At 37.8% G+C, this 13019-nt stretch overlaps 1 protein-coding gene and 1 long non-coding RNA gene across 2 annotated transcripts in view; one reads left to right on the forward strand and one right to left on the reverse strand.

The window, feature by feature from the left end:
* Nucleotides 1-13019, forward strand: part of LOC123870959 (neurogenic protein big brain) — an 88989-nt gene that overhangs the window by 68772 nt on the left and 7198 nt on the right. The window contains exon 3 of the mRNA XM_045914480.1: nucleotides 11231-11429. Coding sequence (XP_045770436.1) covers nucleotides 11231-11429 — 199 coding nt within the window. The remainder of the gene's footprint in view (nucleotides 1-11230; nucleotides 11430-13019) is intronic.
* LOC123871050 overlaps nucleotides 4720-13019 on the reverse strand; it is a 17362-nt gene continuing 9062 nt past the window's right edge. The window contains exon 3 of the long non-coding RNA XR_006797201.1: nucleotides 4720-4873. This is a non-coding gene — a long non-coding RNA (uncharacterized LOC123871050). The remainder of the gene's footprint in view (nucleotides 4874-13019) is intronic.

The raw sequence follows: 13019 nt of genomic DNA on the forward strand, positions 1-13019 counted from the left end.
CCGACCAAAAATATAAGTACCTAAGTACTTGACATATTTTATAATGAACATCCCTCACGATAGTTTAAATTATGCTAAAATTCAAAAAGAAAAAATGATTGTTAAAAGAATGAAACTATTATCCTATGTACTCGTATTTCTTTGATACATTTCTTTATCCTTTCCCAGTATTTTCCTTTTAGGATTTAGAAAAAGAGATTTAGTTCAGATCGAATCAATCTCTTCCTTCATAGCTTTTATGTGATTAATGCAGACACAATGCTATTAATCACTGAACGGGATTCTCTTGGATTATTCCTGCTTTCAGATAAAATAAGAAAATATCTTTCAGATATATCTAAAGAAGTATGAAATAGTTAAAGCTTTTATTTTAACTATTCACTTAATTCTTTTCTGATTTAGCAAAGAAATTGCAAATTCGATTTTCGGGTAAGCAGAGACTAAGACCTAAGACAGAGCTGTGATAGCCTAGGCCCCTAGGCCCTAGAAGTTAAGACGTCCGGGAAGATATTCGGGGACTCAGAAGTTCCATCCTGGGGCACGTACCTCTAACTTTTCGGAGTAATGTGTGTTTTAACTTTAAAGCAATAGTATAAATGAACTGTTGTAGTAAAAATGATGCGATTGTATGAATGTGTGTTTTGTATTGCTGTAGTTTATGGGGCTAGAATTCATTATTAAAGAGAATAATTTAAAAAATAGGTTTTTTAATTGTAAGTACCTATCACAGATTCGGAACGCACTTCCATTAAAATATTGCAGTTTTGGTAATATTATAATGTAAAAATATCTTACTACGAATAAAACTAATTCAGAGATTGTTTAACTCGGAACGGAATCTCGCAAAGTAATATAATGGATATTTTTCAGCTTTTTGTCCTCTCGCAATGAATAGAGCTGTAGGCTGACCGAGGTGTCACTTCCTTCCGTTATCTAGAAATGAGAGACAAAAGCAATGAAAAGAAACAGTCTAAGAGTAGGTGGACGATTCGTTCCAAGTGTTCTTAATGTAAATCATTTTTAGGATGCCAAACCTCAGAAAAAAAGGAACCCTAATAGGATCCCTTTGTCGTCTGCCTGTCTGTCTGTCTCTCAATACCCTTTTTGACAGGAACTCCAAGGTTACTTAATTTAAAAGTTGTTACCTACCTACTTAGTTTTTTTTTTCGATAATTTGTGCATTTTCTAAATGTCCGCGACAGCATTTTTACTAATTAAGATATGAAATACTGGGAATTGTTGTCTTGTCTTGCTTCCCTTCTTTGGATGCGAAATAACAACGAGGTGGGACATACACATTGTGTTTTACACATTTTATATTTGACAGACTTCACTTTCGACACGTAAGCATATTCTTATTTTTACTTACATATTACTATTTTTACTTACATATTATTATTTTTACTTACATCTTAGGTTCTATTTAAAAACGTTAGACGTTTGTCTTTAAAGTTGTGAATTGTATAGGATTTCGTCATTTTAAGCCTCACCTGATGTTTTGTAAAAGTAGAGAAAGGTTTTAAATAAACCACTATCGAAAAAGTGTTTCCCAGCTCTTCGTCTAAAATGAAAAGCAGATTTTTCGTTCATTAACCAAGGATTTTCAAGTTAAAAACGTCGGGGGCTGTTATCCTTAATTTCCATGTCGGCAGTGAGTCGTAACCGTAGATCTTGTTATTGTAATTATTGTCGGAGCCGTTTCAAGTGGATTATGAGGGTCGGCTTTATCTCTGTCGACGCTTTTTGGACTGTTCTTTGCTCTTTTATCTAAATTATCCATGTTTTCCACCGCGAATGTACCGAAATAATACCTAACCCTACTTCATACGAGATATTTTCGCCGGAGCTAATAAAATGCCATCTTTATTTGGGGCAATTTTTTTACAATTAGGTCTGTTATGATCAGAACCCATATTCTAAGTGCGCAAGTGTCTTTGTGTGTGTTAGTTTGTTCTTCAATCAGGCCACAACGGAGCAGTGGATCGATGTGATTTTTTGCATAACATAGGGGTGACTCCACACGAACGATTTCGATGACATAAATTAAAATGCAAATACCTATCTTAACCCATTTTTCGTGTTACCATTTTAATACAATGTGGCATTTTCACAAATATTGAGACATCGTAGGTACTGTTCTTGTTTTTCATTTAACTATCGGTAACTATTATTCCTTTTTTACCTCCGATAAAACTTTGTGCTAGATGTAGGAACAACAGAAAATCAGCTTGGGTTTGAAGTTTGAACCTATGTGCTTTTGGATTTTGACCCGTCCCCTAAACCTTCGGGAGATTTGTCTAATTTCGTATCCCTAACAAAATGGATTAAACTAAAGTGGTTTGTAAAGTGAATACATTATTCTCCTCACAAATATACATGAAAATGGACTATTTCTCGCCGACTTCCTCAGTGAATCTGTTTGCTCCAGAGATTTCGCTCTAGCGTCATTTCAAGTTGTTTATAGCAACCGCAGAATACCTATCACTAGATCAGAATTATGTATTTCTCTGAAACTTTAGTCAGCATATCCTATGAGAAATTATTGCCGTTAGAGATTTCGATGCTTGATTCAAAACAGGATAGCTAATAGGCATATCTCTCTTAGTGCTAAAAAACTATAATGTAAAAAAAAAAGATTCCGACGAATTGAGAACCTCCTACTTTTTTTGAAGCCAGTTAATAAGGATAGGTATTATATAAGTTATATCTATCGCCAATGGAGAACGATGTCAATTACATGCTAATTTAAGGGCAGAGGTATAGGGCACTAATCCGGCTGGCGAATTTAAGCCAATTTAAATCAGACAATTTCAGCTTTTCATCTAAAATTACTTATTTTATTATATTTTTATACTTACCATCTAGGTTATATTACCCACCAGAAAAAAATACCTATGTGAGTACTTACTTTACATCATCGTCAAGCGCGTGTCTTCGTCTGCTTGGTTTTAGCTTTTTCTAAAATCTCATCGGGATTTTGTTTTCTTGGTAAGTATCAAATTGTTATATCCTATATCCGTTTCTAATCCGTTTCTAGGACCAGAACTATTTTTCTCTGTACTTTTTTAGGGTTCCGTACCCAACGGTGAAAACGGAGCCCTATTAATGTCACTCTGCTGTCTGTCTGCGTGTCTCAGGTCTCTAGCTCGTAGATGAAATGAGTTATAGACCTGAAATTTTGGTATTTGGTGTAGAACGTTCACCTAAAATCCAATATTCAATAAGAAATTCAATATTCCGTTCATATAAAGTAAAAACTTAACAGAAAACAAACAAAATGCTAAAAATAAATCGGATGGATTTTCTGATTTTCTCTTGACAAAATCGCGCGAATGCTTTTCAAAGTGCTGTGAACATTTTGTTGCTCTCTTTTGGGCACTGGAGACTCGGAGTTTTAATTAAAAAGCGATCTTAACGGACGAGTAGTTAAATAAAAACTATACGGACCTTCGGGGCTTCATATATAACGAAGCTCTTTACGTGTTTAATAAAAACCCCCAACAAAGAACCTCATTTCCTGTCGGTTGTTTGTTGAAAAACGTCGCGTGACTACGCTCGCCATGAGTTTAGATTTATTAGTATTTTTACTTTCCATCTTAGACCCTTTTATAAAAGCTTTTATATTTTGGCCAAAAAAACTTTCTAAAAAGATACTACATCTTTTCACGATATTTTGTTTTTGTTTCGTTATTTATTTCCTTCACATACTTCTTTTTCTAGAATTTTGCAAATATCTATAGTACGCGACAGGTTAAGATGGCAATCGGGGTATGAGGCGGGGAACGCCCTTCACACCCGCACGTCACCCGCGCTCACCCCGGTTGCTTATCTAAGCTTTTGTAAGCTTCAGAGGGCTCTCTCCGTCACTCGTTTCATACAATCGTAGTTCCAATTTCATTTGAATACTAAGCAATCAAAGACCATGAAATTTTGCAGACATATTCTAGAAACTAATATCTATGTCTGTGGTTTTCCAGATTTCTGTTATACCTGACTATAAGCGATATAGAAAGCAGTTTGTGTCATAAGCACCCGTTTTTAATTGACAGGACTTTAATTATTTCAAGCAGACTAACTAAAAACTTTGGAAACTAAAATAAAAGATGAATTAGGTACTGTACTAACAAATACGCGCTACTTGAAAAGTTGCTACAATTTGGTAAAGTGAGCACAGTGCTAGTGCTCACTTTACCAAATTATAATTTACTTTTACCTCCTAAATATAGGTCTATTTAAAAAATGTGCTAGACTGGTGAAAGTCTATTACTAAGAATCCGCTGTCCGTTCGTCCGACTGTCTGTCAGCGGGTTGTATCTCGTGAAACATGATAAGTATAGAGAGTAGAGACTTGAAATTTTCACAGAACGTTGTTGCCACTACAAAAACAGATACTTACTAAACATTTCAAAATTATCGCCATGGAAATTACAAAAAAAAATTTAAAAAGTTTTATTTCTAGTACGATGGTACGGAACCCTTCCTGTCTGACTCGCACTTGACCGATTTTTAATTATCAGCAGGTTGTTATTCTAAGTTCGCAGGACTTTTCATTAGGGCCTGGTGATCATTGGGTTAACTCCGTGACGAGGTCTTGCACATACCTTGCCCCAATGATATTAGAAGCAAAAAGAGGTAGATAAGTTATACGCGGACTGCAAGTGGCAGAGCAAAATATAACCGTCTCTTTTTCGTGCTCAACTGAAGCTGAAGTTATAGTTCACCGTCCTTTATACTCTCTGTTGTGTGACGTTAAAATACTATCTATGCGTTTATGTGTATATGAGTCTTTCGGCGTTGACGCAGCGTGCCATTTGTAAACATCGAATTTGATATAAGTAACCTATCTACCTCTTTTTTCTTCTAATATCATTGCCTTGCCAGCAGTTAGGCCTGTCGTCGACAAAATGCCACCGGTCAGGAATACAGTGAAATACTTACGCGCCAGTGTGTCGCCTGGATGACGAAAGCTTTATTATACAGACGGACAACTGGACAGAACACGCTTCAGCGAACTTCTGGGTTTAATGGCGATTGGCGAATAATTACAACAGCGGGGATGTGCTAATGAGAACTCTGCTGGTCTCGACGATTCAATCAATACTCTATTGCATATGGATTTGATTAGGAAGATAACTAATTAAGGAAGGAGGATATTATGTGTGTAAAAGGGGTGGAAAATGCGTTGAAGGAAGAAAGAAAGAAAGAAAAAAAGGCATATATTTGTTGTTGGTGTCACAGATAAAAACAAAGCACACAAATGCACAATTTCATCTGTGACACCACCCCAAATGGGTGTACAGCTCAGCATTATGTCCTGCATCACATGCATTATGCCGCATTAAATGCAGGACGCTGATTTTCAGCTGTGACCCGGGTGACGTCACAGTCACAACAGTAAGTAAATTAACAAATTGAGTATAACATAATTAAACTTTAAACCACATGTGAAGCAGACAATTTAGAAATTATTAATTCCCAAATTGCCCTTACCGGGAATCGAACTCGGGACCTCCCACTTTAAAGACCACAACGCTCGTCATTGCGCCAATGAGTCAGGGACTTTCTTTATACTTAGTATATAGAAATACAGCTATTATTATAATTCTTTAGTTAGGTACCTAATGTAGAATGTAGATAGGATGTGGTGTCAGGCGATTATGACCCTCGTCACAAAATATTTCGTGACTCTTGAGGACTTTAGTCCACAGAGTAGATAGCGCTAGAGGTAAAGTGAGACGTTTATGGGTCGACGAGCTGCCGGCCACTGTCGCGTGCGACAATGATGCTATTCATCTGATGGCGCGCTCAATAGGTATTGTTGAAAGGATGAACTAGTTCACGCTCAAACTTCACGACTCACGTAGGGCTACCCTCTACAGAAGAACACTTAGATCTTAGGTAGAGTAGATAGAACGCTAGAGGTATAAGTCGACGATCTGCCGGCCACTGCAGCGTGCGACAATGATGCTATTCATCTGATGGCGCGCTCACTAGGTATTGTTGAACGGATGAACTACATAGTTCACGTGCAAACTTCTCTACGCACCCTCTAAATCTACACTAAATCTTAGACCCGTCAATTACAGATAACACGCATGACACACGAGCAACACTCGCGCCACACACGCGCTACATACGTGCAACACCCGCACCACACACGTGCAACACCCGCGTCACACACGTGCAACACCCGCGCCACACAAGTGTAACAACCGCGCCACTCACGAGCTACACACGTGCAACACACGTGCCCGCGTCACATACGCACCACACACGCGCTTCACACGCGTGACAAACGAGTAACATCCGCGCTACACAAGAGCGAAACTATCGCGCCACACACGCGCCATTTCAGTGTTTTTCTGTTTCTTTTAGTATTGTGGTCTATAATAATAGTGTATTCATGCATTCGTTCATTTAAACACAGGCTCCCAAGCACATGTGCAATAAAATGGAGCACTTTTTCGAAATCGTGCGAATTGTTAGCGCCAAAATTCCATGTAACTAGTATTCGCACTAATTCGTTTAAAAAGTACCAAAAACTATTTTACGATTTCCCAGCTTTACAGGAATTCTTCCGAAGTTGACATTGCCTTTTAACAAAAAGTTAAATTACGCAGTAAAATTCACTGAAAAACGTTTACAAAACATTTATTTTCAGATCAGTGACAGTGTTAGTAACAATAGACCTTACTGACATTTTTTATTGGAATTTAATATAAAATAACTAACAATTCTATAGAATAAACTTAAATCTAAATGAAAATTCAAAAAAAAAAAATTAAACTAAAAACTAAAATTTAATTTAATTTAAAAACCTCATCGAGACCACCGCAGCGTGGTATTGTACCCAAGGTGCTGACAACATTATCCCTTTGGATGGCCAAACTAATTGGCCAAAGTAGCTGGCAGCTGGCAGCTCTCGGGTATGGCCAAACTAATTGGCCAAAGTAGCTGGCAGCTGCCAGCTCTCGGGTATGGCCAAACTAATTGGCCAAAGTAGCTGGCAGCTGCCAGCTCTCGGGTCCCCGGTTGACTCGATAACCTTTTTCAAAATTTCTTCAAAAAGAACTGAGCCCCCGGGCCCACGGCCCCAAGGTCTCCACGCCAAAAGGCACAAATTATGAAGCTCTATAATGTTTATTGTTTACTATTGCTTAGTTCATAATTTAACGGTCCATATTACAGAGGGTGTTTGCAATTTGCACCATTTACATAACGCTATCGTCGGAATAGCATTAGCAATTACGAGAACACGCATAATGCTTCGCCATTAGGTATAATTAATTATAACAATACTCTCAGTTAACAGAACAATATTATGTGCATCAGGCAAGTTTAATTTCACTAATAATAATGTTATCCAGAACCACGCAGGTGATATTATAGTGCACAAGACTTGTATGCACTCTCCATTCCCTCACTCTCATAGTCTCATGGGGCGGAAATCCGAAAAGATTCCTCAATCGTGTACCTAACCTACGTACTAGTAGGTAACAAGTGTAAATTAAAAATTTATAACACCCCCGACGATCCAAAGTATCTGAGTTTTCCAAAACATCATTTTCAAATAAATAATTATGTATTTAGGCAACGTCCATCTTGACAGCTTGACATTTGTCTATTGACATAATATTATGAACCTAACGGTTATCTAACCTTATTTTCTACAAGAAAACTAGAAAAGAGCTGATAACTCTTAAACGGATGAACCAATTTTTTTAGATTATAGCTAAGAACACTCTCGATCAAGCCACCTTTCAAACAAAAAAAACTTAATTAAAATCGGTTCATTCGTTTAGGTGCTACGATGCCACAGACAGATACACAGATACACAGACACACAGATACACACGTCAAACTTATAACACCCTCTTTTTGGGTCGGGGGTTAATAAAAAGGAACAATAAAAACGCAATGACATTAATATGTGACACACACATGAATGGTTCCGTACGATCATACAAGTAATAGATCATGCAAGGCCATTCTGCAATTTTTATTATTCGCAATAGAAATACACATTCTATGAAACTTTCTGTCTTTCAACTCTTTAGTCTCTACCTATTATGGTTCACGAGATACAGCGCGCTGATGATAGACGGACGGACGGACCAGCTTAATAATATGGATACATCGTAAAACTGTAGTAATAGCACGTAATAGGGTCCAGTTGTTCGTACTTGCGGATACGGAACCCTACAAACGCATTTCTCCAAGTCTGTAGCTAGTTGACTGATTAAGGTTAATGACTCAAGGGCAGATGCGTCCGGCGCTGATAACCCATCGTAGGTAGGTACATCGCGTGTCCTGTTTCAATTAAAACCAATTTAAAACCCATTTCGCTTGCAGCTGACAATGTTTCGACTCCTTGTGGTGTATTCTTTTATTAATTAACGACAAGTTAGCTTTTAGCTTTAAATTCACTTTCAAGTTACGTTATAATGCCAAATTTATTAGTAAGTTAGAAATGAAAACGATAACAATTATTGCGATATATCTATCACTTGCATTAACAGTGAAGGAAAATATTGTGAGAAAACCTGCACTCCTGGTTTCTCCATAATATTTTCAATAAGTCTCAATGACTCAACGGTAAACGGTAGCGGACTGAAATCTGAAAGGTCGTCGGTTCAAACTTACTCGTGGCACTGATGTCGTGCTAGCAAAAGCTTTACGCTTAGATGGGGAAGGGGAATATTATTAACATGGCTAAAATGTATCCTTTATATAAAAAAGGTGTGTTGAAGGCTGCCAATTAGCCTTCGACCAGCTTGGTGGACTATGACGTTAACTTTTATAGTTTGGAGAGGTAACATATTTAATTTTGGCTAATTCTCTTGTACCTATAGACACCAAATCTCTAAACTAAATACTACAACACTAAAATAGCAGGTATAATATGTATTGCTATCCTTTTCATAATGCTTTCTACGAAAAACAAGAGCACTAGATTTAAACCCGTCAATTTCCTTTAGAGTTTTTGTGTACTTACAACAGAAGTATTCTACGAGCGAAGTAGGTACCTTCGTTCTGGTTTTACCTTCTAGTGTTACAAAAGATACAGCCTCTATAGGAAAAGCCATAGCCCGTTCGCTCAATACATTAGTCCTTATTCTTCTCTATTCTATACACGTGCATTATCGTAGGTTTTCTACCTCGCGTGGCATTTAATTCCACTAATGTTAGTTGCGAGGCTCCACACATCTACACGTAGACACTAAACTCATTTTAGAGGTCCTCTAACGCCTCTACTTAGCGACGTGAACTTAGAAAACATAAGAAGCAAGCTTTTCAAAGGAAGCAAGTATCACATCACACTTCACACTAATATTATAAAGGCGAAAGTTTGTATCTGTGTGTGTGTGTGTGTGCGTGTGTGTGTGTGCGTGTGTGTGTGTGTGTGTGTGTGTGTGTGTGTGTGTGTGTATGTTTGTTACTCCTTCACGCAAAAACTACTAGATGAATTTGGCTGTTTAGAATGGAGATAGATAATATCCTGGATTAGCATATAGGCTACTTTTTATCCCGGAAAATCAAAGAGTTCCCACGGAATTTTGAAAAACCTAAATCCACGCGGGCGAAGTCGCGGGCATCGGCTAGTACATAATATGGTACATACATTTACACAAAAACATAGAGTAAAAATACATAGTGCAAATTACAATTAGCCTGCCGCGTCTGCTTGTTACAAAAAATCTCAAAAAAAAACCGGCCAAGTACGAGTCAGACTCGTGCACCGAGGGTTCTGTACTCTGGTATTTGTTCCAACATTTTGCACGATAAATCAAAAACTATTATATGTACAAAAATAAATAAAGATCTACAGAAATATGTACGCCTACATTATTATTAATCTGTAGGAACTATCAACTCTATTAGCCAATTAGCCATCTGTATTCTGTATTGAGACAAGCTCGCAAACCTTTACCACTTATATTATGGGTACCCTATTCTTTGAAACTCTATACCTACTAGCCAGAAGACTTTGATACCTACTGTATAGGTTCGAACTCATTAAAAAAAATCTCGTCCCTGAATCTTTTACCCCCTTACTTATAAAATATGTACCTAGTCCACCCATAAGTTACCCACCTAAACTTTCCAAGAGCATTTCTAATTATTCTACGAGTTTACAGACCAAAGTACAGAGCAGTAAGGCAGAAAGTATCAAGCTCGGAGCTTTGAAAGGAAACATCATAATCGCCGTGCTAATGAGTTTTTCATAGCAAGCGTCCCACGCTGCCTTCCTCTGGAATATACATAATATTTTGTAGATAATATTATCTGTTTTTTTCACAGATGCATGGGAAATTTTTAATTTTAGTATTTTTATTTCTTCTTTTCGTGCTCCATTGGATTGTACCTAAAGATATTTAATAAGCTTTGCTTTTCTATACATAGAATAAAATTGTAGAAAAGTGGTGTCTGTACAATGGAAATATATAAAAAAAAAGTAGCAGGGGTTGTTATTATATCGATGTCGAACCCCAAATTGTAATTAATTTTTTTTTGTCTGTTTGTCTGTGTGTTTGTGCACGCTAATCTCAGAAACGGCTTATTCGATTTAGATACGGTTTTCACTAATATATTGTAGTAAGCTTCACTTAACATTTAGTGTTTATTTCATGTCAATCGGTTCATAAATAAAAAAGTTATGTCAATTTAAAGAATCACGGCGAACATTTTTAACGTACAGAGTATATGCTGCCCGAAAAGTCACTATTCCACGCGAACGAAGTCGCGGGCACAGCTAGTTTTCAATAAAAATAAATATTTTGACCATAACTACTCGTATTAAAAGTATCGTACTCGTATTAGTAGTGGTAACTAGCCACGGCCGTAACTTCCCACTATACCAGCAAAATTTGGAAATTATAAAACGGGCCTCCCACTAATAAGACCCACAGCCTTACAATACTGCACCGCTGAGGTCGTCAAAATTTGACTCATTTGAATCCGGGAGAAAAGTAACCTATGTCCATCGGGATGCAAGTTATCTCTGTACCAAACATCAAAATCGAGTGATCGGCTGGGCCGTGAAAAGCTAGCAGACAGACAGACAGACACTTTAACATAATTTATAATATTATAAGTAGTATGGATTACTTTTGTAGCCGTATGCTCCAAGCATAGGTAGATAAGTGTGATTATTCCATCTCACTCGACTGTTTTCTTTGAACCCAGACTCGTCAGTCACTTTAGTTAATAGTATTTTGTGTTGTTGCAGGGTCAGCATACCAGGCTACGCAGGTGGCCTGTCAGCATCGCTGCCGGGCGGCGCGGGTGCAGCATGGGAGCGGCTCGGCGCGGAACTGCTGCTGTCGGGGCTTGTTGCTGCTGCGTACTTCGCCGCCATGGAGCGGCGCTGGACCGGTGCTGCTCCCGCTCTACTCGGCGCTGCTTATTGTGCTGCTAGCTTTGTTTCTGTAAGTGGCCTTCCTATGAAATCGGAGGAGTGTAGGTTGTTCTTAAGCATCTTCTACGCTACGTATTAGGTATCTGCGTAGTACTGCTAAAAATTTTACTGAACAGAATTTTTTGCAGCCGAGGCCTTAGATAAATTTGTTAATAATTGTATAATATCTTGGATTAGTTATATGTACTTACAAATCTTTTTCCGATTCCATTAAGTAGGTAGATCAAGCGAACTGTTTACGACACCAGATACATATTTATTTCACTATTTTTATTTCCCGAAACATTGTTTCCCATATTGTATCTAGTACCTACCTATCGCACCACACAATACAAGCCAATCTCTCTTTATCGCTTGCACGAAATATCGATGTACGAATTTCCCACTTCAATTCCTTTTATTCGATATTCAATTCAATAACAGCAGGTATCTACAAAGTTTTATTCAAACTTCAAAGACGTAAAGTATGTATTGGTCTGACAACAGCTACTCGTAACTGCTGGGTTATTCTCAAACAATCCTCGTTTACAACGTTGGTGCAGCGACGAATGGAATATCACTTGATAGAAATGATCTGGTTTTGCTTTTCGATGGCAGGTTTGTTTGTACCCAACTGTGACTATACGGTCTTTGATAGAAACCACTGACTTACTTTATATAAAAGTGATTCTAAATAAACGATGGAAACCCAAAAATCTGTAAATGAGCATAGTAATTTTGTAAACCCATTAGGTCAGGTGCATGCCTTAGTTTAGCTCTAGCCCACGCTTTTTCTAAAAAAAAACTGATTATATCGGTAGAATAGGAATGTAAGAAATAAATGTCTGAAGAATCCTAACCTCTGAAATAAAAAGAATAATTCACAGTCAGCCTATTTGCGTCCACAGCTGGACATAGGTCTTCTCAAGTTACTTAGCAACGAAGTTATGTGTTAAAAATGATGTAGTTTTTCTGAAAAATAACAACGTTATTAAGTTACTTATCGACAGATAACCGATTACAGATAGATTGAATATTGAAATCCCGAAGTTAGTCAGCTAAGGAAAAATAGATTTTAGAGAAAATGATTTCCCGAAAACCCCATTGTTGCTTGCAAAGAGACCACGCTATTTATGTATGTCTCTCTGCTGTGCCACTTGTTACAAATGTGTCCAAAAAACATTTCAACGGCGAACTCGACGACGAACACGGCATTTTAGAGAATACGTACAGCATTGAAGATCCCAAGACGCCAGCGGACGGAGACGTAGAGTTTTCAATAGCCGTCGCCGATTACGATTCTCCGAACACAATGCGTATCCTCCGTCCTCCCGCTACGCTACCTGCCTTTTGTAGAGAATCCTTAACAGATGTTCCTTTTTTGCGCCAGATGTGTGCGTTCAAAGTGCGGCCAACAAAAACGTGAACACGGAAGATTCTGCCTCGAATAACATTTCTATTGAATGCTTCGACGAAGAATGGACCGAAAAGATCTGTAGGAGCATGAAAAGATCCATAGATCACAATTTACGTAATGGCTTATAACTTTATACGGATTAAAGAATATAGCTTTGAAATTGAAGATGTTGGCATCGATAAGACAGACTCTGATCCGCCCCGG

The sequence above is a fragment of the Maniola jurtina genome, chromosome 2, assembly GCF_905333055.1.
Source record: "Maniola jurtina chromosome 2, ilManJurt1.1, whole genome shotgun sequence".
Classification (NCBI taxonomy): Eukaryota; Metazoa; Arthropoda; class Insecta; order Lepidoptera; family Nymphalidae; genus Maniola; species Maniola jurtina.